The 25,741-nt window shown below is 41.7% G+C and overlaps 1 protein-coding gene across 7 annotated transcripts in view; it reads left to right on the plus strand.

Moving 5' to 3' along the window:
- Positions 1–12,265, plus strand: part of FARP1 (FERM, ARH/RhoGEF and pleckstrin domain protein 1) — a 360,795-nt gene extending 348,530 nt beyond the window's left edge. For all 7 annotated transcript variants that reach the window (XM_038415957.2, XM_038415977.2, XM_043504705.1 and 4 more), the window contains exons 25-27: positions 2,579–2,686; positions 9,323–9,474; positions 10,673–12,265. In XM_038415957.2, coding sequence (XP_038271885.1) covers positions 2,579–2,686; positions 9,323–9,474; positions 10,673–10,754 — 342 coding nt within the window. In that variant the 3' untranslated portion in view covers positions 10,755–12,265. The remainder of the gene's footprint in view (positions 1–2,578; positions 2,687–9,322; positions 9,475–10,672) is intronic.
- The last annotated feature ends 13,476 nt before the right edge of the window (positions 12,266–25,741 follow it).

Here is a 25,741-nt window from a genome sequence, read left to right on the forward strand (position 1 = left end):
ACTCTCACTCCAAAACAGAGCAGAGAATGTAAGTTAGATAGGAAAGTAAAGACCAGAGGGAGTACTAAATGCTATTATCTACCTACAGACCTCTTGGAAATTACGTTGATGCTCAAAGAAAACAGTTAGGGAAAACTTAATAGATTATAAATTGCTTCTTTAGCTTCTTGAAGGCAACGCTAGAACACCCTTTTCATTGAAAAATGCCTCTAGGTTGCTCTACCTATGGTGATCTATGGGCCAAGGACTATGCATACACTTTATCTGTAGTGTCGTCTTAAGCCATACTCTTCAATTTACAAGAATAGAGTTACAGCTAATGTAAAAACTTTCAAAAAATAAATGGGGCTAATGTTCACAATATTCATTTCTAGCTCTATTTTGAAACAGAGGGGCTGAAATGCCAGACATTTGACTTGATACTATTGCCCTTGTACTAGAAAACCTCCCCAGGAGGTAACTAATCCATCTACCTACCAAAAAAAAAAAAATTCACAAGAGCTTGATTCTGACCCCAGCCTTGTTTTCCTAGGATATCAGTATAGTATGTACTAACTAGATGATATATCAGGCAGTACACAGCATGTAGCTGAGTGTGGGGCAAGCCAAGACACCTAATGTTTAACACTTGCATGGTAATTTCCATGCATTTGTTAATATCACATTAGTGTATAAATGTGGCCATTTCTCAAAGCCAATTTAATAAAATTTTATTTTATTTTTCTTAGCAATTTTAATGATAAAATATTTAGTTATGTTTTGAGGGCTAACTCACCACTGTACTACTTTTTCCTTCCCACGCTTAAATGTTACTAGCAAACAATGGAGACTAAACAATCTAGAGGCACATGTCATCGTGTATACATACATCTTCAGTTGCACAGCTGTTCCCATCCTTGGCAGGTTACCATTCATGCTCACATCACTCAGTGGATGGCTTTCACTTAAGCATTATCGTTTATTCTCTTTCTATGTTTCTCCCTCCTTTCTGTCTTTCTTGTGGTAGAAGATCCTCTAACTGTCAGTGACTGTTCTTCCCTACCTGCTGGACTGATCAGTGATCAGCGGCCTGTTTCCATTTCATATGTCTGCTGGTACCGAATGCAAAGCCTGTCCTTTTATGATATCATCCAGAGTAATGAGGTAACAAAAAAACTAAGGAATACAATTGTGTGTAATTTAGGTCAAACACACCGCAATTCAATTTTAAAACTGAAAAGAGAGAGGCAAGGATGATTTAAAATAAGGTTTTAAAAATAAATTAAATGTAAACCCAGTGCAGGAAAGAGGGTGGGGGAATGTCAAGAATACTTTAACACCATTCTTGGTAAAATGTGTTTTACCTGCTGATTGTTTTTTCTGCTAATAGCAGTTAATCAGGGCTAGTAGAATTAAATAGTCATTGCTGCAAATTCAGGGGTTAGTTGACAATATTATGTAGTGAGGACTGTGCAATACTTAACATTATACAGCTGTACAACTAGGGGTACAGTGTTGTTGAATAGCAGATTGACGCTTATTTTGCAGGCAAAGAATTGCTCAGCTGGTACACTAGTACCACTTCTGCATTGTAAGGGTATTGCACAATCAGCTTCCAGGCTGCTAAGTCCTTCCTGGGTGCTGTAGTAGCTTTGTTCTATGTTTAAAAAGAGCAGGTAGGAGTACATCATGCAGAAGCCACAGAGCTGTGAAAGAGAATTGATTGTACATGTATCTGTGGAGAATGGATGGACGGAAATAACAGGACAAAAGATAGAAAGAAAAACATGGCAGTAGAAACGCTGCCTCTTGTTAATTATAAAAAGGAAGCAGTATTTTAAAGAACCACCATTCAGACACTGTGAAGTGGAGGAGGAATATGGGAGGCTGAGTCACCTAAGCAAAGGACATGGGATGACATTAAAAAGAAGACAAAGGAAATTTGTTCAGTTTCTCATTATTAAAAATCTAATTGCTTCTAGCACCACTTAGGGCCCAGGGAGAGAATGGAACATGCAGGCTGGATGAGGTGTGGTACATTAGGCTCCTAAAAACAAACTGACGAAGGCCAAGAATTTTTTTAAAAAGTTATAGTAGTTTAAGACCTGTGCAAAAGAGGTAAAATATGATTTAAAATTTAATTGTTTTTTGTTATATTTCATAGCTTACGTTTAGCTAGATTAAGAAAAATTTAAATAGCTATTAATAACTGTACACACGGGGCTTAATGCATTAGTGAAGAAAACGGCCCACTAACAGGCCTCTAAAAGAATACTAACTAGTGCACTAGTTTATAAGTAATTAAAAACTTAATTGAAATTATCATATTAAGCTATCACATCCAACAAAAGGGTTTCTGCATCTAACAAGGTAACAGCAGATCATTTTTTGTACAAAAAATAAATGATAGACAAGCCTCATTTAAAGAATGAGAGGGGTTTCTGATTCTGAAAGTTTAATACCAAGTTTAATGACCAATAGGAATAATATATCAAATTAAATAGAAAAGTAAACATTCTTTACATGAGGTTTGGCTACTTTCCATCATTGTTTATGATTTGGTTGTGCATGTCTATTTTACTACTTTTTTCCATTTCAGAATCAGCTCTCTGGAAACCTGTTAAGAAAATTCAAGAACAGCAATGGGTGGCAGAAGCTCTGGGTGGTATTCACCAACTTTTGTATGTTCTTCTACAAATCGCACCAGGTAAACTAATTGCACAGGTTTGAAAGGCTTATGTGTTTGAGTATAAATACCAATATAAGAATTTAGCAAAAATTCTGTTCTGCGGCAACAGGAAGGAAAAAACTGACATTGGTCAGGAGCATTATAGGCAGGGCTGGTAGCATCACCTATTATTAAAGTTGCCTGACATTCTCTATTATTAGTATATAGTTTATGGTACTCATGAAATAAAACTGTTACTTACCTTACAATAACTGGTTCTTCAAGATGTTTTGTCTACATGGATCCCACTCTAGGTATGCACATGCCCCAGGCGCACAAAAGGTGACTTTTGGCCAGCAGTGTCTGGTAGGGTTGCCCGATCACCCTGCATATCCTCATGCTCCTGTATAAAGGGGCAAAGCAGCCCCAACTGTCATTCAGTTCCTTCACCAATTCAAAATCCCCAACGCTAGATGACTCCACTTTAGTGGGGGAGAAGGACAGGTTGTGGGATCCCAGTAGACAAAACATCTTGAAGTACACATTTACTGTAAGGAAAGTAACCACTTTTTTTGAGTATTTGTCCACACAGATCCCATACTAGGTGAACAGCAAGCAATGGGCTCTGCAAGGTGACGGGTACCGGAGTCCTATTTAAATAAGGACTGTAAGACTGGCCTGCATCTGATTTAGAGGCCGATTCTAGAGAATAATGGCTTGTAAAGGTATGTATGGAGCTCCAGCTAGTAGCTCTACTAGATCTCAGGCACAGAGATGCCTGGGAGCTTACTTGGGCTGTAGTGGAGTATGCCTTGATTTGAGAAGTTGGAGTTAACTTACTCAGTTCATAATAAAATCTAATGCAGTCCAACACTTATTCTGAGAGTCTCTGTGTTAAAACAGCCTATCCTCTGGATCTGTTACCAAAAGATACAAGTTGTCTTGGTGATTTGAAGTAGGTGTTTTGTCCTATTGAAGTAATATGAGATAGCCCTTAATACATCTAAAGTGTGGAGTTTAGCTTCTGCAGGAGAAGATTGGGGTCTTGGAAAGAACACTGGTTACGTGAATAAAATTATTTTTATTTGGAATCCCATGATTGCTTTAGGCAGAAATGTCAGGTGAGGACCAAAAGTAACTATTATCCTTATTTGAGTGATGGCTCCTATGTGTATTCCACTTGAGGTGCAAATGTGGGGGTTTATGCACCTGAGACCAGAAGACTTATCATGTCCATTGGTCTGTGCCTACATCCTGCACCATCTTGTGCTCTAAACCAAGGGCAAAAGGGCAGAGCAGACTGATTGCCTCTACAGTTACTTTCTATCACTTGTTGTCTGAGAAGGAAAATCTCTAGTGTCTGCTTCTTTAGCTAGCATTCTTTGTTTTATTAACAGAAATAGTTCTCCTGTTCTGAGAACAGTTTGATTAATTTTAGTGTTAGGGTTAGTTTTTAATGGTGTGAGTTAGTAGTCCCCTTCAGGATTCAAGATCTCTGCATGGTCTGCCCCTCGACTTTCCTGGTCAGTGATGGCCTTGACATTTATGTATTGCCTGAGGAAAGCTTACATCCCCTCCAAGTATAGTATCTGCCAATCCTTCCCTCTTTGAACCTGTCAATCCTGTGAGTTCAGATTTCTAATGTTCCTGATGGATCATTTGATGATGCTGCAGTCCAACCCTGGCCCATCTGGCATAGATACTGTGAAGTGCCCCTTTGCGCATGGTTGTCTCTGGCTACAGGACCACTGGGACGAAGTTAAGGACTCTGGCAGTAAACAAAGCAGACAAGGACACTCTCACAAGGACAAATGTTGGAAATGCCTCTTGTCTGAGGATCTCTCCCTGACCCATTCTAAGTTGGGTGAGAATCTGCATCCCATTACAGGTGCGTCAGGAGCTCAGAAGAAACATGTTACTGGTTCCTTAGCAGCAAGAGTGCCCTGGAACTGTCAACAGCAGAACTAGCAGGACCATTCTTTATACCAGTGAAGGAAAGGATCAAGTGGATGCCTTCTATTTCGTTGGTACTGACTCATGTAGCGGAGGAATCATTGGTACTAAGAACCAATGTCTGCTCTATATTAGAACTGCCAATAACAGAAGCCCTATTGTCCCACTAGCTACAGGGGTCAGATATTAAGGTCCTCTGGAATAGTATATTTATGCAGGCCTGGAATCAATCTGGTCCTAGCAAGAGTGGTTCTGATACCACTAGTTCAACACTCACCAGTACCATCCAACACTGGTATCAACAGTGCCATCCATTGATACAGAGGCCTTGTAGTCCTTGGATGAATCTGAGATCAGTGGGAACGCTTTACTGAGCTTATCGTCCTCACTGGATGATTCATAGATACTAAGGTCAGAAGGGACCATTCTGATCATCTAGTCCGACCTCCTGCACAACGCAGGCCACAGAATCTCACCCACCCACTCCTACGAAAAACCTCACCTATGTCTGAGCTATTGAAGTCCTCAAATCGTGCTTTAAAGACTTCAAGGAGCAGAGAAGCCTCCCTCAAGTGACCCGTGCCCCATGCTATAGAGGAAGGCGGAAAACCTCCAGGGCCTCTCCAATCTGCCCTGGAGGAAAATTCCTTCCCGACCCCAGATATGGCAATCAGCTAAACCCTGAGCATATGGGCAAGATTCACCAGCCAGATACTACAGAAAATTCTTTCCTGGGTAACTCAGATCCCATCCATCTAATATCCCATCTCAGGGGATTAGGCCTATTTACCCTGAATATTTAAAGATCAATTACTTACCAAAATCCCATTATCCCCTCATACCATCTCCTCCATAAACTTATCGAGTAGAATCTTAAAGCCAGATAGATCTTTTGCCCCCACTGCTTCCCTTGGAAGGCTATTCCAAAACTTCACTCCTCTGATGGTTAGAAACCTTCGTCTAATTTCAATGAGATGGTCACACCATCACCACTGGATGATTATAAACTGTTCCAGGACATCCCAAGGAGAACTGCAGATATGCTCCAGATCTCCCTGGAAGAAGTTCCACCTCATAAGTACACCTCATAAGTTACTGGACATTCTTCAGAATGCAGATCCTAGTAAGATGGCATTACCAGTGAGGCTTTAGTACTGGCCACTTGTCACCTACATTCCCACTATAAAAAGAACAGAGAAGAAGTATGTTGTACTATATACAGGTGTTTAATAATTGTTCTTCAATCCCGCTCTGAATTCTTTGGTGTAGGCTGCCACTGAAAGGAACAAGCAACACCAACCCAGATCTACACCCATGGATAAAGAGACCAAATGCAAAGAATGTCGCTTCTGCAAGTTTACAATTCTGTATAGAAAACTATCAGGCTTTAATGACAAACTGTGATTTTGTTAATTATAATTAAGTTCTCTGAATTTGTCAACGAGCTGCGTAAGGAACACAGGCTGCATTCCAAGCAATCATTGAGGAAGATAAATTGATAGTCAGATCTGCCCTTCAGGCTGCGGTAGATGCAATGGACACAGCTTCCCACCTGATGGCAACATCTAGTCATGAGATGGGTTTGTGTATGCAATCCTCTAGACTTCCTTGGGGAATCTAATCAACCATGGAGGATCTTCCCTTCAAGGAAATTAACCTGTTCAGTGAGACAACAGGTGAATTATTACATACCCTCAAAGGCTCAAGAGCAATGTGTGCTGTCTGGGTATTTGTACCCTGGCACCAGGGAGAAAATATCCTAAGACTGTCTTACCATCAACAATGCTCTCATCCTCAACCTTTCTATCATCTGAAGGCTTATGACCCCTTTCTAGAAAGCATGAAAGACTATAGCACAGCACCATATAACGTCAGACAGATGGGTACTGGCAATCATGGCCACTGGACACACAATAGGGTTCCTGCCAATTCCCACTCCCAAGCCCCTTTTTCACGGACTCCTCTCATGAGAGGATACTCAGGCAGCTATAGTGTTGGTACCACACCAGCACGGTGAAAAGGGTTTTATTCAAGATATTTCCTTATCCCCAAGAAGAAAGGAGGCTGGAGGCCTACACTAGATTTCAGAAAGCTGAATACCTTCATCCACCTTCTGAGATTCCAAATGATCACCCTGGCCTCTGTAATCCCCTCACTGGACAAAGAGCTATTTAAACTAAAGGACAATGTTGATGCAAGAACAAATTAGTATAAACTTTAGCTCTGTGTATCAACACACAACAGAGACAGCATAAACAAGGAGATTTCCATCCCAAAGGAGATCATGCCTTCATTAGATTAGCGCAAACAACTGGATTAGATACGCACAGGACTTCCATTTTCTGCATCTCTTCCTTTGAAGATTCCCGATCATGGATGCTTCCATGCAGAGGTGGGGAGCAAACCAGGATCTACTGGAAAACTGTGGAAAGTGGTCACTTCTTGTTATCCCTTCATATCACTGTGCTGGAAATCCAAAATATTTGACTGGCATGCAGAGCATTCTTACCTCTTTTGGGGGCTTGCCAGTAAGTACTTACAGACAATACTATGCAAATGAATTACCTTGACAGGCAAGGATGTTACCGAGAGGTTTGCTGAACCCAAAACTCTTGATAACTTTACTCTTTTTGTGAGGCAGTGGCAGGAAATAAATAAATGGGGACACAGCTGTGTGGCTGATAGGTCATGAAAGTAGGCAAACAAAAGTTCTTTCACTCAAACTGCCTACTTTATTTAGTCGCCAGCACTTAAATTCCTAAGCAGAATGTGTGTATCATGGAAAGTAGGTCAAGCTGTTTTCAATAAAGAATGCTATAAACAGGTGCGCCCCCAGACAAAGAGATTGAATTAGTCCAAACAGAAGTGGCCTATTGAAATGTCAAGGACTGGGGTGAGATCATACTTGGTAAACAAGAAAGTGTAGAAATAAAGCTACCTACATCAGGTTTGGCCTTACAGAAATGGATTTAATTGATGGACAAAATAATGAGGGGATGGGATTTTCCATTCATCATGCCCCTTTTGGCATCTTAAAGAAAGAGACTTTGTGGGGAGAAGGGCAGAAAGAGCAGATAGAGGCTACTGAAGCAAGCGTCACCATCATGGCTGCCACCCTTGTCATCTCTTGGGCCCCCACGCTTTTCTCATGCTGATCCTGAGAGATGTCCTGACCAGGCCAGGCCAGGGAGAGGGATCCAGATGACATCACCAGTTCCAGCTGTATCTCAGCACCATTTAGGATGAAACAGCAGCAGCAAGAACTCATCTCAGCTTTCTTCTTCTTTTACTCAAAAGGACATCTTTGATAGCATGTGGGAGAGACTGTCAATTAAGGGAGATTTTCCTTCTAAAACTTCCTCCAGCAAAAGGGAATAAGGGATTTTTGTTGCTTTACATTTCAAATGTTTTAACTGTTCCTTCTTTTCTGTATCTTTAATAAACTGTTAAGATTTTTTTAATGGTGTATTTGCTATGGTACTAAGCAGCATACCAAACCCTGGACCTTGTTTAACACTGTTTAATGTTGGACAGTGGCTGGGTTATATGAACACCTTTGGCCCATCTAAATTCAGTCCACACATTAATTAATCAAATGCAAGCTTTGGCAGAGTGGTACTCAAGTCAATATTTCAATAAGACTCCTCTTTCTTACCTCCAAGCAAGGATACTGCTTGCTAGTCACCAAAAGTGGAATCAGTGTGGAAACCATTTGAATTCTAGTTTTTCAAAATGTTGTATATACAGATTCCATGATCTGCTCTCTGGCTCTGCTACTCGCCATCCTGAAACTTTGGATTTTTACTACTAAAGGAATTGAGAGATAGTTGAGACCATCCTGCCCCTTAAATGCTCAGTTACAGGCTGTCCCCAATTGACACTATTTAATCTTGTGCACCGAGTGTAGCAGCTGTGTGGACAGCACAAGAAGAATCAGTTATAGTGTAGTGACTCAGAACCAAGGTAAATTTCCTAAAGCAATTTAAACTTTATGCTAAAAAACTATTAACTACACCAGGAACAATAAGAAATCTCTGTAGCCACGGGGTAGCAAAGAAGTGAGGAAGTTCCATCTGGAAATGAGAGGTGATTAGGGATTTTCTACCCTTTATGCCCTTGGGACTCAAGGACATGAGGGGCACACGTGTGGCCCTTAAATAACTCTTATCTAGTGCATAAGCGCCTAGAGTGGACTCCATGTAGCCAAATACTCAAAGAAGAAATGCTTGTTACAGCCTGTAGTTACCTTTGCAGGTGACAGTTCAATACAATTTTTACAGGTAGAAAGTAGCTTTTAAAGGATGTAAGTAAGATCGATGATGGGTGCTCTCTTTAGAAACAGCTACAGCATCCTATGCTAAACACCTTTTTGTTGGGATGAGGCTATTTGAGCATAATAAACCTTTTGCAGAAAAATAAAAATCACAGCTTTACAAAATGCATAGGGCCCTCTCATTTAAGATGGGTTGCATGTAGCAAGAATAGGGGGATTAGGTTTAGCACTGTACGCTAGTGAATGAATGTTAACTTTGACATTACACAGTATAGATTTGTTCTCATTAAATACAGCATCAACTAAAGCCACATCTGTGCAACATGACCTGTGGATCAAACAAATATTTTTCTTTATAGATGTGGGAAATATTTAAATGTTTCTATATTTGAAGTTTTGCGGCCTAAAGTGCACTAGATGTCACAGCATTTTTCATCTTTTGTTTCTAGGACAATCATCCTTTAGCCAGTCTTCCTCTCCTGGGGTATTCACTTACCATTCCTTCTGAATCTGAGAACATTCACAAAGATTATGTTTTTAAATTACATTTCAAATCCCATGTGTACTACTTCCGGGCTGAAAGTGAATACACATTTGAAAGGTATGTCAGTTTTCTGCTAAGTGGTGAGTTTGTGCCAGGTCATTCCAATGATGATAGGTCAAATGCAAGCAAAGTGAACTGTTGCAAGAGTCAATACAGCCAACTCATTCATCATAGTTAGAAAATTATACTACTTTATCAAATTGAATATGCTATTGCAAAGTAAGGTACCAGGAGACAGCAAATGGGGGCTAGTTCTCTGAGCTGCCATACATTTTTTGAGCAAAAGCTCTTATTCACCAAACTGTGTTATATACTAGAAATAAAAGTAAAGTTAGTTCACTTAAAAACTATCTGGCTGAATGTGTAGCACCAACCCAGGCAGAGTAATGTGCATCAGTACGTTTTATTTATGGAGTATAAAACAGATGTGAAAACAGGTGTCCACCTAGCTAGCATTCAGTACTTGTGCAATATATATGTAACTAAGCTGCCTTCACCCCAGATGTCTCTCTTGTTTTATACTTAGTTTGTAAATGCTTTGGAGGCAGGGATCATTTTGTTGTTGTTTGTACAGTGAGGTTCTGGTCCATGACTCCTAGGTGCTATGATGATACAAATAATAATGTTAGTTGCTTCACTTACTATACCCATCTGTCTCTGTGTATATGTTACACAGTTTTGCACACCCCACAATTCCAAATCACCAGGAGAGAGACGGGGTGTAAATAGGCCAGAAAACTGGTACTAACCCCAACTCTCCACTGAATTTGCTTTCACCAAGAATAAATTTGGTTTGGCTAAAGCAAAGATGTTATGTGTAAGATGATGATAAAATTTGGAAGTGCCTCATTTAAAGTATTATATTGTTAATATGAATATTTTTATGTCTGTTGGACTGAACATGTTATGGTGTTAGAACAATTTAAGGCATTTTTTTAATACCTGAGAATTATACTGAAGTCAAATATCAACCAAACATCCAATTTTTTTCTATAGAAAGTACCTTTTCCCTCGAATACTGCTTCAAATTAACCCGACTCAATTGGTGATGGGACTCTTACAAGAACTGTCCTACCTTCATTTCAGAAGGAGAGCATGCGTTAAAACCAGTTCACTACTGTAAAAAGGAAGAGCACCCTGTGACCCCTGAAAATAAGAATGTGCAGTGTAATGGATAGTATAATGTAGTTTAACAGCGTACATTTTCAGAAAGCCTTCCTTGGCTATTTACCTCATTTTATCTTCCCCCCCACAGATGGATGGAAGTGATCCGAAGTGCCACCAGCTCTGCCTCACGCACCCGGGTTCTAAGTCATAAAGAGTCTCATATGTATTGATGGCTAAACCCGCACCAAGTTGACCATTCTAGCAGTTGCTGCTTTTCTAGAAGACATTGGAATATATTTTCTTCCTTAAAATTTAGTACAACTGTTTAAAAGCAAAAACAGCACCACAAGTGGTTTTGCAGCAATTTTGATTGCCTCAGCAAAGCTGTGCAAGTCTTTCACACCTTCCAAATAGTTAACCATCATCCTGATGGCAGCAATTAGTTTCATGTCCTGTATTTTTTGTCATTGTGTGTGCTGTTTTTTAGCTTGTGCCAGTATTAAAATATTGTCCTTATTCGAGTGCCAAATGCCAAAAGACATTTCCTTGCCTCAAAGATTGCACCTGAAAAACAGTACAAACTAATTTGTAACTTCACAATCTCTTTTCATAAACATTTTTTAACATGAATAGCTGTAGACTGCTGGATTTTTAAATGTAGTATGGATTTTCACAGTATACAATATACACAGTAAGCAGTCTAACAGCAATGAGGTAATTTTCAGATTTAATTTTTCAGTCTTTTTACATACTATTCAAGGAATTACTAATTTTCTATCTTAAACAGTTTACAGCTCATCAATCCCATTTCATTTTGGGGTTACATATACATATAGTATAAATGAACTATAGAATTTATCTTGCCTTTTTCTGGGTGCAAGTTGACCAAAATTGTGCGTCTGCTAGTTTTGAACAGGGAATACTACTTGCAAGATTAATAGTTTTAAAAATGATCAGTGCAATATTATTTGGGCTATTAATGTACTGTGAATGGTGTGTACAAGGAGAAATTAAAGGCTACTGTGGTGTTTTGCTGTTTGTTCTACAAACTTGACAAAACCTGTATGCTGCAAGAACCACACCTGCTTGTGACTGAGTAAACTGAAGAGTGGTTTTGGTAATTAAAGTGGACTCAAACACTATAAACTGATGGTACTACTTTTCCAAGCTTTCATGATACCTGCATCTGAGTGCAACTGTGTTTCATTTTTAACAGAAGATTTGTAGTGGTCTACAAACTTTTTTGAAACTCTAGTCCCTCTAGAGCGGTACTAATAGCTCAACAGATTATAACTTTGTTAATATATAGATAGTGAAAGCTATACACATCAGCTGAGATATTTACTCCATTTGGCATAATTATCTATATATTTTATCTAATAGTATGTTTGGATCATCCATTGGTCCAATCAGAATTTCAAGAATTTGTCAGGGATCACTCTAGTGATCAGTCAATTTTCTTTGTTGTTTATATTAGAAACACAGGTTCAACCTACTAAACACACAGCTCTGTCCCAGTTAAGGGCTCCTTTCGGGGAACACTGCATGAAGCCAGAAGGGCTTAGATAAATATGGGAACCACAAAGAAAGGAGTTGGGGATTATTCTACCACAATTTTTTTTATTGTGTAGCTACTGGATTTGTTAATCACTTGTCCTTACACTATGTATAAAATGATTAAGTATTGCTCACAACAAAAGGGAATAAAATACCTCACAACACAATCAAGCATACTGCAATTTCAAGGCAAAACTTTGTCATTTGTCTTTTTTTCCCTAAAAACATCAGTGAATTTTTAGTGCTCCCAAGAAATACCAAATTGCTTCAGGTTAATGCTGAAAAGTTATTTAGATTTAATTTGTACACCTATGCCAACATTTTCAAAAATAAGAGACCTTACATTAGTCTTCTAAATTCTTATTATATACATGGCTGGGTCCTCTTGAAAATCCCACCCAAGTGACTTCAAACTGCTAGCCCTGATGTAGGACTATAGTGTGGTTGAATAATTTCAGCTTTCCTGATTTATATCAGAAGGCAGTGTTAGCTAGCTTGTGCTATATTTGCAACTGTTCATCAGTTTTGTGTGAGAGTTTGTGGTGTTATAGGTCCAGGAGTTGTCTTTGTTGGCATAAATTTCTTAGGAAACTAGAGATTTTTCTATTTGTTAGCAGACGTTTACATAAAGAAATAAGTACAAATAATCTTTACTTTCTATCTTACATTTCTAAAGAGCTAGCAATATGTAAATAAAATTGTGATTTAAAGTTTATTTTAACTACCCTTAAAAAAGTTTTTAGTGATTGTTAAACACTCACAAAGTGAGCATTCAAGCAGTTACCTGTGCTTTTCCTAAGAGACAATTATCTTTCTTAACATGCTCTATATGTTGAACAGCTCAAAACTTTATCTTACTGTAGGGGATAATATCAAATTATTGTACAGACTGAGTACCACAAATATTACAGTAGGTATGTTTACAGCTAAAGGTTGTTGTTTTGTGAACTATATTTAGTTATAAACATTTTTAAAAGGTTGATTCAGATAAGGGAGAACAACTAAGCCATAGAGAAACTAAATGGAAAACTTTGGAAGTCTGAACTTTGGAGAACCCATAGTACTGACTCTCTATTAGAGATTTAGCACACAGTGAAGAATACTCACCAATGCTAGGGAATCTGTAAAGAAGGTGCATTACAATGTCCCAGAATTTATTTGAAATGTGAATATGGGTGTGTAGAGATATGAAACAGAGAATAAATAACCAAACATAGGCTGGCGAATAATCAACAGCAGGTTTGAAAAATCCAAACAACATTTTAACACAGATTAGCAAACGGTAAAAAGTATTGTGGGACAAGTTAGGTAAGGGGTGAGAGATATTCTAGGAAATATTTAGCGACTAGTACTGATACTTTTAAAACTACAGTCTCTATCCTTTTTTTAGTATTATGGAATAGTTAGGATATAGGAAGGAAGGAAGGTTTAGTGCCTTTCCTTCAAGAGACCAGAGCTCAAATCCACCCCTAAGATTGCTGTAAACGATTTCCAGTGTGTGTCTAGGACATTTTATATATATATATATATATATATATATATATATAAATACACACACACACTATACTGTAGATAAAATGAGGTGGCTGACAGCGCACACTTGTTCTAAATTTCCTACTTTCCAGTGGTCATTTTTCCCCTTCAAAGAGAAGATGTATGTGTGTTGAACCACTTTGCTGTCTGAGTTTAATTGTAAGCATTTTTTTATCTGTTTCATGAGCTCTACTGATTATACAGTCAATAAAATAATAGCTAGCTTACTTTTTTTTTTTAAATTAAGTGCCCTTTTGATAATTTATTGTGGGAAAGGGCAAAATGCTTCAAATTCTACCTTTCATTTAATTTGTTTTCAAATTTAAAAATTCACCCATCACAGCTTCTTTAGGCAAATGTACAAACAATATGTAATACTGCTAAAAAGTAAACTAGGCGCCCTACATCCAGAATACAGCATGAACCTACTAACATTAGGCAAAGACTAAAAAGATTAGCTTTTCATAGTGCCCTGAAAGTTAAATTCAGGCTGGCTTAGAAGGAAGCAAATTACAAACTCAAGGCCTCTTTACTGAAAAAAACTATGGTAGTAGCTGCCAGCCATTCAGATTTAGGGACATCACACATGGCTATCCATTATAAATGGCGAGAGAAGGGGTTTCTAGGGTTCAAAATTTGTCAAGATTTAAAGCTCAATATTGTATATGCTATCTGCCATACATCTTCACACTTCTGTTTTCCAAGCTAGTTTTTTTTTAATCTTGCACATCTGATCTCTTATCAGCATGTGACACTTCTAATTTTCACTGTGTTCTCAGTATTATTTTCCATTCTCTTAATGGTGCCAAGTATCTTATTTACAGCTCCTGGGCACTGAGTGAAAAACTTATCAAACCAATCCACAAACCTAAGAGATCTGATTTGTTTAAATAGTTCCTTCTAATGTGACACATTGCCCAGTGTTTTAGGGCCTTCTGAGGTAGCTCAGTCCTCTAGTTGAGTCAATAAATCGGCAACTCATATTCAGAGTATTAAAGTTGTTTAATTACTATACACTAAGGGGCAGATCTCAAAGTACATCATAGCTCCGCAAAAGTCTATGGAGCTACGCCACAATTTACACCAGCCGCAGATATGACTGTAGGTTTTAGTACTTATCTCTAGGGCTCCCCCATCTATCCTTTATAATAATTAAATATTTTTTCTTACCCTTTGCTTCCTATGTCTTAACTAGTTTTAAAATCCAGAACAGGACTTTACATCCTATCTCACAGTTACCAAATTTCATTCATTGCTTTGTGAATGGGAGATGCACAAACTTTTGGGATATCTAAGCATCCCACATTCATCAGTTTTATTTTATTCACTATTCTATTACTGGCTATTAAAATGAAGAGGCACACTTACTGTTACAATAGCCATGGTAGATTGTCCCTGTCATGTAATAGATAAGAACAAGCAGTCAGTGCTAGAATTTTAAAGTACCTATCGGAGAAGTATTTTGGCACTGGAAATTTTCAAAGGCACAAATGGCAGTTAAGACCCTAACTCTATAATTTTCAGTATCACCAATCAACATTCAAGAATACATACGACAGAACTTACATTTTGGGGGCCAAAGCCTGCAGTTCCTCCCTCAGCTGAAAGTAGGGTGTTTTTAGCTGAGTTGTAGAGCACAGGATTTTGCCCCTTATTAGTAACTCAGCTACCTAGTTCAGTAGTTTGTTCTGAGCTCTTAAACAAATGTCTTCCCAGTTCCACTGTTTTATTGCAATTTACATTTCTTAAATCAGTGTATGGCTTATACCTCATTTTTACTACCTAGGAAGAGTAAGCCCAGGGCAGAAATTTTTTTCATCAACCTCTGAGGAGAAGATCAACATATAGCACTATTGCTGATCCCAGCAGAGATCTGGCTAAATACTGATGCAGCTTCCCACCATTTAACCTCCCCCTCCAACCACTTCCCCATATTTTTTCCTTTTAAGTTTTCCCTTGCTTTTTCAAATAATCAGCCGAATAGGAATTGTCAACTACAGAAATAAAGAGTTTTTGGAACCAGTTTTCCAGCTGTCGGTTCATCCAGAAAATGCTATGAAATAAAAGCTAATAAAACAGGATTGACATTAAAGATGGCATACTATTATAACATGAATTTATCTTACACACAGTTAAATAATTTATCAACCGCATACTCAGTTGCATACCAGAATACTATCCACACAAGCCTAGGCACCAGCAGACATGCCTCTTCACCGAAGACATACGCTCAAGCGCTGTATGATGCCACTGTAATGATTCGGGTAGTTATTGAGAGAGCTGTCATAAGTATTAATCGATTTGTGGTGGCAGGAAACAAGACAGGGAACAGAAGGATGCGACTCTATAGAGCTACAGCAAATCTATAAATTATAGGCAAGTTGTGGTGTGTAGCATTCCTTTCCACCCCTGGTTCAACTCAGGATATCGTAACTTAAAAATACAGACCATTTACCAGACAGGCCATGATTCTTTCAGCATTCCAAATATTGTGGGCCAGGCTGTCCAAGACAATTCTAGTACATTGGTATAGACAACAAAACCACACCATTCCCTTTTTCAAGCAATGGATGGAACATTTCAAACTGGTGAACTAAAGAGGCAGTTTCCCTTAGCAGCCATTTGGCATTAAGGAAAAATGGCTACTAACCTTTCCGTAGCTGCTGCTGTTTTAGATGTGTTGCATATGCCCATTCCACTGTAGGTATGTGCGTGCCCTGAGCACAATTACTGGAAATTTCCCCCTTGGTCCTACCTATTGGGGCAGATTGGGCGTCTTTTGGCGCCATGTGCTCATCGCGCCAGTACAAAGGGCCCAGCCAACCCTGTGCCTCCTCGGTTCCTTCTTTCTAGCCAACTCCAATATCGAGGGGGTAGGAGGTGGGCTGTGGAATGGACATGTGCAACACATCTAGAACAACAATAATTATGGAAAGGTTAGTAACTTTTTTTTTTTCAAATGCTTGCACATGTCCATTCCACTATAGGTGACTCCCAAGCAGTTACACAGGAGGTGGGAGCTGAGTTCATGGATTCACTGACTGTAAAACAGCTCGGCCAAACTGGCATCGTCCCCTATCTTTGAATAATGGTGTAATGGGCAGTAAAGGTATGCACTGATAACTAGGTCGCTTTTCTGCAAATGTGCTGAATATGCACCTGAGATGTGCCGCTGATGCTTGCGCCCTTGTGAAGTGGGTGATCAGGATAGCTGGTGGCAGAACACCCGCCAGCTCAAAACACGTGTGAATGCACAATGTGATCAAGACCAAATTCTCTGAGAAGGGATGAGGAGAGCATTCTTCTGTCAGAGTTGGGTGGATTTACAGAATGGTTTGGTCCTGTCTCCGTAGCATGCAAGGGCACATCTGATGTCCAGAGTTTGAAGACATTGCTCCTGCCAATTTGCATGAGGCTGTGTGTCGAAAACCGGTAGGAAGATTGCCTGATTGCTATAGACCTGGGAAACCAACTTCAGAAAAAAGCTAGAGTGGGATGGTAGCTACACTCTCTTCTTTAAGGATAAGGTGCATGGCAGTTCCGATATGAAGGCACGGATCTCCAAGACCCTTCTGGCCAAAGTAATGGCCACTAAGAAAGCCACCTTCCAGGAGAGGAATGACAAGGGGCCCGTTGCCAGTGGCTCAGATGGGGAACCCATAAATTTTGATAAGACCAGGTTTAGGTCTCATGGAGGGATGGGTTCTTGAATGTGGGAGTATAGTTTTTCCAGGCTCCTTGAGGAAATGGATAGACATCTTGTGGAAAAAATGGACCATCCAAGGGTGGAACGTTGAAATCTTGAGGAGATTACTAACCCTGGCATAACAAATACTTATGAATGTCCTGCAGAGATGATTGCGTGGGCGAGACTTAGGGTTGCCAAGTTTGGTTGGATGAATTCCTGGAGATTTCATCACATGACAGTCTTTAATTAACTATTAATCTTTAATTCCTGGAGACTCCAGGACAATCCTAGATGGTTGGCAACCCTAGCAAGCCTCCATGGTGGGAAGCCTATATGGAGAACCATTTCCATGATGGAAGGCTTCCTGCTACCTAACAGGACTTGTCCAAACAAGTCAGCTCTCTGGAATTTAGCCTTGGAGCTTCCAGGCTCTCAGGTGGAAGGAGCCGAGGTTTGGGTGAAGCAGTCAACTGTGATCCTCAGAGATCAGGTCCGGATGTAGAGGGAGCTGAAATGGAGCCACCACTGCAAGGCCTAGCAGAGTGGCAAACCAGTGATGGGGGCCAAGCAGGAGCTATTAGAATTACTCAGGCCTGGTCCTGCTTGATTTTCAGCAGAACCCTTCTACAAAAGAGGGATAAGAGAGAAAGTATAGTACAGGTGACCTGTCCACGAGAGTAAGAAGGTGTCCATGAGCACACCGTGGCTGTGGCCTTACAAGGAGCAAAACTACTGACACCACCTGTTGTGCCAGGTTGCAAACAGGCCTACCTAGGGAGTCCCCAACCACTAGAGTACGTCTCTCATGATGTCCAAGCGAAGGGACCATTCATGACTAGAGAAAGACAGGCGGAGGTGACTGGCCAGCTCATTCTGCACTCCCGGTAGGTGAGAAGCCTTGAGGTGGATTGAGTGGGCAATGCAGAAGCTGAATTGCTTCCTCACACAAAGGGGAAGAGTGAGCCCCTCACTGCCTGTGCAGGTAAAAAATGGCTGTCATGTTGTCCATGAGAACCAACATGCTCTTGCCCGTAACATGAAGTAGGAATGGCTGACATGCCAGATGAACTGCCTTGAGCTCTCTGATTTCGATGAGTAGTTGTCAAGGTTCCTTCCCCACTCTGAACTCTAGGGTACAGATGTGGGGACCTGCATGAAAACCTCCTAAGCTTACTTTTACCAGCTTAGGTTAAAACTTCCCCAAGGTACAAACTATTTTACCCTTTGCCCTTGGACTTCCACTGCCACCACCAAACGTCTGGGTTTATTTTTTGAGAAAGAGTTGTTTGGAAACATCTTTTCCCCCAAAATCCTCACCAAAACCTTGCAATCCCTGCCTGGGGAAGGCTTGATAAAAATCCTCACCAATTTGCATAGGTGACCACAGACTCAAACCCTTGGATCTTAAGAACAATGAAAAAAGCATTCAATTTCTTACAAGAAGAATTGTAATATAAGAAAAGGTAAAAAGAATCACCTCTGTAAAATCAGGATGGTAAATACTTTACAGGGTAATTAGATTCAAAACATAGAGAATCCCTCTAGGCAAAACCTTAAGTTACAAGAAAGACACAAAGACAAGAATATTCATTCTATTCAGCACAGTCTAATTTCTCAGCCATTTAAAGAAATCATAATCTAACGCATACCTAGCTAGATTACTTACTAATTTATAAGACTCCATTCCTGATGTCACCGGCAAAAGCATCACACAGACAGACCCTTTGTTTTTCCCTCCCTCCAGTTTTGAAAGTATCTTGTCTCCTCATTGGTCATTGTGGTCAGGTGCCAGCAAGGTTATCCTAGCTTCTTAATCCTTTACAGGTGAAAGGATTTTTCCTCTGGCCAGGAGGGATTTTAAAGGTGTTTACCCTTCCCTTTATATTTATGACGCCCCCCAAATCACAGCTAGGGTGAAACACTGGCTGGGATTTCTTCCTGGAGCTCTAGGAAAAAACAGAGTTAATAAGACACAGGCACCTCTAAATATACTAGCAAGTATATAAAGACTAACAATATTTTCCACATCTCAAGGACTATTTTAACCAGTTGATTCTAGGAAACTTTCATGGGAGAGTGTATCCGCCACTTTGTTAGAAGCTCCAGAGATGTGTTGGATGTCGAAATCAAAATCTTGGAGAGCTACGCTCCACCGAATAAGTTTTTTGTTATTTCCCGTGGCGTTATGAAGCCACTGTAGCGGAGCATGATCGGTTTGCAGGTGGAAACGCCGTCCCCAAATATATGGGCATAGCTTTTCCAGAACGTAGACAATTGCGTAACATTCTTTTTCACTGACTGACCAGTTGCTTTCCCTCTCAGACATTTTTTTGCTGAGAAACACTACAGGGTGGAATTCTTGATCCGGTCCTTCCTGCATTAAAACTGCTCCCACACCATGCTCGGACGCATGTGTGGTGACTAGGAACGGTTTGTCAAAGTCTGGGGCCCTTAGTACAGGGTCAGACATGAGTGTTGCTTTAAGTTGGTTAAAGGCCTTCTGACATTCTTCAGTCCACTGAACGGCATTTGGCTGTTTGTTTTTGGTTAGGTCTGTCAGTGGGGTGGCGATTTGGCTGTACTGCGATACAAATCATCTGTAATAACCGGCCAAGCCTAAGAAGGATTGAACCCATTTCTTTGACTTTGGGACAGGCCACTTTTGGATAGCATCCACTTTGGCCTGTAGGGGGTTGATAGTTCCTTGACCCACCTGGTATCCAAAGTAAGTCACTCTGTTTAGGCCTATTTGACACTTCTTAGCCTTAACAGTTAGTCCTGCCTCCCTTAGGCGCTCAAAGACTTTTTGTAGATGTTCCAGGTGTTCTGCCCAGGAATCCAAAAATATGGCCACATCTTCAAGGTAGGTGACTGCATATTCTCCTAATCCCGCTAGGAGACCATCTACAAATCTTTGGAAGGCGGCGGGTGCATTCCGCAGCCCGGAAGGGAGTACATTAAATTCATACAGCCTGACGTGTGGTGAAGGCTGACCTTTCCTTGGCGGATTCATCTAGCGGTACCTGCCAGTACCCCTTGGTTAAGTCCAAGGTAGAGGTGAACTGGGCCCATCCCAGTTTCTCCAATAGTTCATCTGTGCGTGGCACTGGATAGTTGTCTGGGCAAGTTACAGCATTTAGCTTACGGTAGTCGACGCAAAAACGTATCTTCCCATCTGGTGTGGGAACTAGAACCACTGGAGATGCCCATGCACTGTGGGAGGGGCGGATTACCCCCATCTGTAACATATTCTGGATCTCCCATTCTATAGCAGTTTTAGCTTGAGGAGACACCCGGTAAGGTTGGACATTAATTGGGTGAGCATTACCTGTGTCAATGGAGTGGTACGCCCGTTCAGTCAGCCCTGGGGTGGCTGAGAACCTCGGCACATAGCTAATGCACAGCTCCTGGATCTGCTGTCGCTGCATGCCCAAGGGTCATGGAGAGGTTCACTTCTTCCATGCCACCAGCACTTTTCCCTTCATAGTAGACACCTTCAGGCCACTTAGCGTCATCTCCTCCCTGGGCTGTAAACTGACAAACTTTTAATTCTCTGGAATAAAAGGGCTTTAGAGAATTAATATGGTATACCTTAGGCTTTCGGTTGGAGATGGGGAATGCTATGAGGTAATTAATAGCTCCCAGGCGCTCCTGGACCATGAATGGCCCTTCCCACGACGCTTCCATTTTATGGGCCTGGAGCACCTTTAAGACCATAACCTGGTCTCCTACTTTGAAGGAACGCTCTCTGGCATGTTTATCATACCAGGCTTTTTGCTCTTTTTGAGCATCCTGTAGGTTTTCTTTAGCAAGGGCTAGAGAGGTTCGGAGGGTGTTTTGTAGGTTGGTTACAAAGTCCAGAATGTTAGTTCCTGGAGAAGGTGTAAATCTCTCCCATTGCTGCTTCACAAACTGTAATGGCCCCTTAACCTCACGGCCATATACAAGTTCAAATGGTGAAAACCCTAAACTAGGATGTGGTACAGCTCTGTAGGCAAAAAGCAATTGCTGCAACAGTAGGTCCCAATCATTGGAGTGCTCATTTACGAATCATGGCCCCCAAAGTTCCATTAAACTTCTCCACCAGGACATTTGTTTGATGGTGGTAAGGAGTGGCAACCGATTTACCCCATGAGCTTCCCAAAGGCTTTCCATAATTCCTGCCAGGAAATTAGTTCCTGCATCTCTGAGGATGTCAGAGGGCCAACCTACCCTGGCAAAAATGTCTGCTAGTGCCTGGCACACACTTTTAGCCCTGGTGTTGCTTAGAGCTACTGCTTCCGGCCATCGGGTGGCAAAATCCATGAAAGTCAGTATGTACTGCTTTCCTCTGGGTGTCTTTTTCGGAAAAGGACCCAGAATATCCACAGCCACTCGCTGGAATGGAACTTTAATGATGGGGAGTGGCTGGAGAGGGGCTTTGACCTGGTCTTGGGGTTTTCCCACTCTTTGGCATACCTCACAAGACTGGACATGGGTAGAAACATCCTTGTCCATTCCCTCCCAGTGGAATGACCTCCCAAACCGGTCTTCGGTCCTGTTCACCCCAGCATGGCCACTAGGATGATCGTGGGCTAAGCTCAAGAGCTTGACCCAGTACTTAGTTGGAACTACCAACTGTCTCTGAGGATGCCAGTCTTCCTGGTGTCCACCATAAAGTTTCCTTTTATAAGAGACCTCTTTCTACAACAAACCTGGATCGATTAGAAGAGCTGAGAGGCGGTGGGTTGCTCCGTGCCGCCATCCAAGCTGTCTGGAGGCTTTCATCTACTTCCTGTTCAGCCTGGAACTGTTCCCTTGATGCTGGAGACATCAGTTCCTCATTGGATTGTGGATCTATGCTTGGTCCCTCTGGAAGAGTTGTAGGGGATGGGGCTGTTTCCATTGACTGTGAACCGCTCTCTGCTAGTGCACTATGTTGGGGTTCAGGCTCAGTTGAGCCTCTTGTGTAGGGTTATCACTGCTGCCAGTTCAGTTTCGTTGGGGCCCTCTAGGTTTGGGGTTGCAAGTACTGGATTCAGTGCTGGCAATGGGTCTGGTGTGGGTTGTTCCGCAGGTTCCGGTCCTGGGACTGGCTCTGTCTGGGTCTCTGGGACTGGATCCGCTACTGCTGTTGCAGACATTGGCCTGGGGTCCGGGTCCATCACCTCTGACTGGGTCCTGGTAGAAGTTTCCAGAACAGCACTAGGTGTGACGGCTGGTTTAGTCTGGCTGCGGGTGACCATTCTCATCCTCTTGGCTGACTTCACATGATTGGCCAAGTCTTCCTCCAACAGCATGGGGATGGGATAATCCTCATAAACTGCAAAAGTCCACATTCCTGACCAGCCCTTGTACTGGACAGGCAACTTGGCTGTAGGCAAATTGAAAGAGTTGGATTTGAAGGGTTGAATCGTCACTTGGATCTCTGGGTTGATTAAATTGGGGTCCACTAAGGAAGCATGGATAGCAGACACCTGTGCTCCGGTGTCCCTCCATGCAGTGACCTTCTTTCCCACCCACACTCACAGTTTCCCTCTGCTCCAAGGGTATCTGAGAGGTATCTGGGCCTGAGGACCTCTGGGGTGATTCAGGTGAAGTGAACTGTAATCTGTTGGGGTTCTTGGGGTAGTTGGCCTTTACATGCCCCGGCTCGTTACATTTAAAATATTTGTCTAGATGACGGGTCACTGGGGCGAGGTGGGTTGCAGGAGAACGGTGTGGCGGGACGATAAGGTGGCTGGAGGTTCCTTGGGGGGTAGGTGGGGCCGTGGGCAGCCCCCAGTAGTAGGGTGTGGTCTGAGGTTATCCCTTCTGGTATCCGCTCCAACTGCGACCAGTTTTTTTCCCTCTCTGCCACCTCCACTCATTTGGCTCCAATCTCTCCCGCCTTGATTACGGTTTTGGGCTTCCCATCTAGGATGTATCTTTCTATTTCCTCAGGAACACCCTCTAAGAATTGCTCCATTTGCATTAGGAAGTGCAAATCTTCTGGAGGTTTAACACTTGCTCTTGATATCCAGGCATCTCAATGTTTCACAATGTGGTAGGCATGTCAGGTAAATGACACGTCTGGTTTCCACCTTAGGGCTCTGAACCGCCAATGGGAATGCTTGGGGGTTAGCCCCATTCTGACTCTCGCCTTGGTTTTAAAAAGTTCATACTGGTTCATGCGTTCCTTAGGCATTTCAGCCGCCACCTCAGCTAAGGGTCCACTGAGCTGTGGCCTCAGCTCTACCATGTATTGGTCTATAGAGATGCTGTACCCAAGGCAGGCCCTTTCAAAGTTTTCTAAGAATGCCTCAGTATCATCGCCTGCCTTGTAGGTGGGGAACTTTCTGGGATGGGAAGTGGTACCTGGAGAAGGACTGCTAGGGTTCGTTGGTATATTCTGCTGAGCCTTTGCCTTCTCCATCTCCAGTGCATGCTTCCTCTCTTTTTCCTTCTCCTCCTCCTCCTCCACATGCTTCCGCTCTTTTTCCTTCTCCAGTTCTTTGGCCCTTGCCTCCAGTTCTTCGTCCTTGGCCTCCATTGCTCTCCTGTGGGCAGCCACTTGGTGGTGGTCTGCCTCTTTTGCTGCCTCCCTGTCTTTGTCCTTTGCCTCCATTTCTCTCCTGTGGGCAGCTTCTCGAGCTTTTTCTGCTTCCTTCACTGCCTCCAGTTTGGCTAACTCCAATTTGTGTAGTGTTTCTGTCATCTTTACCTCTCTGTTTTTAACTTTACACCCGAGGTTTAAAAATAAAACAAACAAAACTTGGTTTGTAAAATTTTGCTGTGCTGTAATAGGATACCTATATTCTCTGATAATGGTTGTCAGCCTACAGAAAAATCCCCCCCAAAAAACCTAACACCTTTGGCTCCAGGCAAATAGGCAGAAAACCCCTCTAGTTGCTCTTAGGGAAAAAAGACTTCAGGTCTGTGAAGACTGGTGAATTTCCCTGCAGGAGGTTAACTATCCTGCCTTTAGGTAGAGAAAACTCCCCCTCACAAAAGACAATTGTCTCTGCTCTGGCCCCAAAGCAGAGAAAACAAAATTCTGTTTCCAGTTTAACCTGCTTTCCAGCAGCCCAAAGGGAAAAAAATGTTTTCCTTTTCAAATCTGTGCTTCTGGTTCAAAAAACAGGTTTCAGAGTAGCAGCCGTGTTAGTCTGTATTCGCAAAAAGAAAAGGAGTACTTGTGGCACCTTAGAGACTAACAAATTTATTAGAGCATAAGCTTTCGTGAGCTACAGCTCACTTCATCGGATGCATTTGGTGGAAAAAACAGAGGAGAGATTTATATACACACACACAGAGAACATGAAACAATGGGTTTATCATACACACTGTAAGGAGAGTGATCACTTAAGATAAGCCATCACCAACAGCAGGGGAGGGGAAGGAGGAAAACCTTTCATGGTGACAAGCAGGTAGGCTAATTCCAGCAGTTAACAAGAACACCATACAAAGCAAAGCTGCAGCGATTAGCAAAAGATCTTCTAAAGCAGTTCCAAGTAAAGAATATCAGAGGAACAGTGGGGGATGGGGTGGGAGGGAGAAATACCATGGGGAAATAGTTTTACTTTGTGTAATGACTCATCCATTCCCAGTCTCTATTCAAGCCTAAATTAATTGTATCCAGTTTGCAAATTAATTCCAATTCAGCAGTGTCTCGTTGGAGTCTGTTTTTGAAGCTTTTTTGTTGAAGTATAGCCACTCTTAGGTCTGTGATCGAGTGACCAGAGAGATTGAAGTGTTCTCCAACTGGTTTTTGAATGTTATAATTCTTGACGTCTGATTTGTGTCCATTCATTCTTTTACGTAGAGACTGTCCAGTTTGGCCAATGTACATGGCAGAGGGGCATTGCTGGCACATGATGGCATATATCACATTGGTAGATGCGCAGGTGAACGAGCCTCTGATAGTGTGGCTGATGTGATTAGGCCCTATGATGGTATCCCCTGAATAGATATGTGGACAGAGTTGGCAACGGGCTTTGTTGCAAGGATAGGTTCCTGGGTTAGTGGTTCTGTTGTGTGGTGTGTGGTTGCTGGTGAGTATTTGCTTCAGATTGGGGGGCTGTCTGTAAGCAAGGACTGGTCTGTCTCCCAAGATCTGAGAGAGCGATGGCTCGTCCTTCAGGATAGGTTGTAGATCCTTGATGATGCGTTGGAGGGGTTTTAGTTGGGGGCTGAAGGTGATGGCTAGTGGCGTTCTGTTGTTTTCTTTGTTGGGCTTGTCCTGTAGTAGGTGACTTCTGGGTACTCTTCTGGCTCTGTCAATCTGTTTCTTCACTTCAGCAGGTGGGTACTGTAGTTGTAGGAATGCATGATAGAGATCTTGTAGGTGTTTGTCTCTGTCTGAGGGGTTGGAGCAAATGCGACCCAGTTGGAGAACACTTCAATCTCTCTGGTCACTCGATCACAGACCTAAGAGTGGCTATACTTCAACAAAAAAGCTTCAAAAACAGACTCCAACGA

The sequence above is a fragment of the Dermochelys coriacea genome, chromosome 1 (assembly GCF_009764565.3).
Source record: "Dermochelys coriacea isolate rDerCor1 chromosome 1, rDerCor1.pri.v4, whole genome shotgun sequence".
In the NCBI taxonomy this organism is placed as follows: Eukaryota; Metazoa; Chordata; order Testudines; family Dermochelyidae; genus Dermochelys; species Dermochelys coriacea.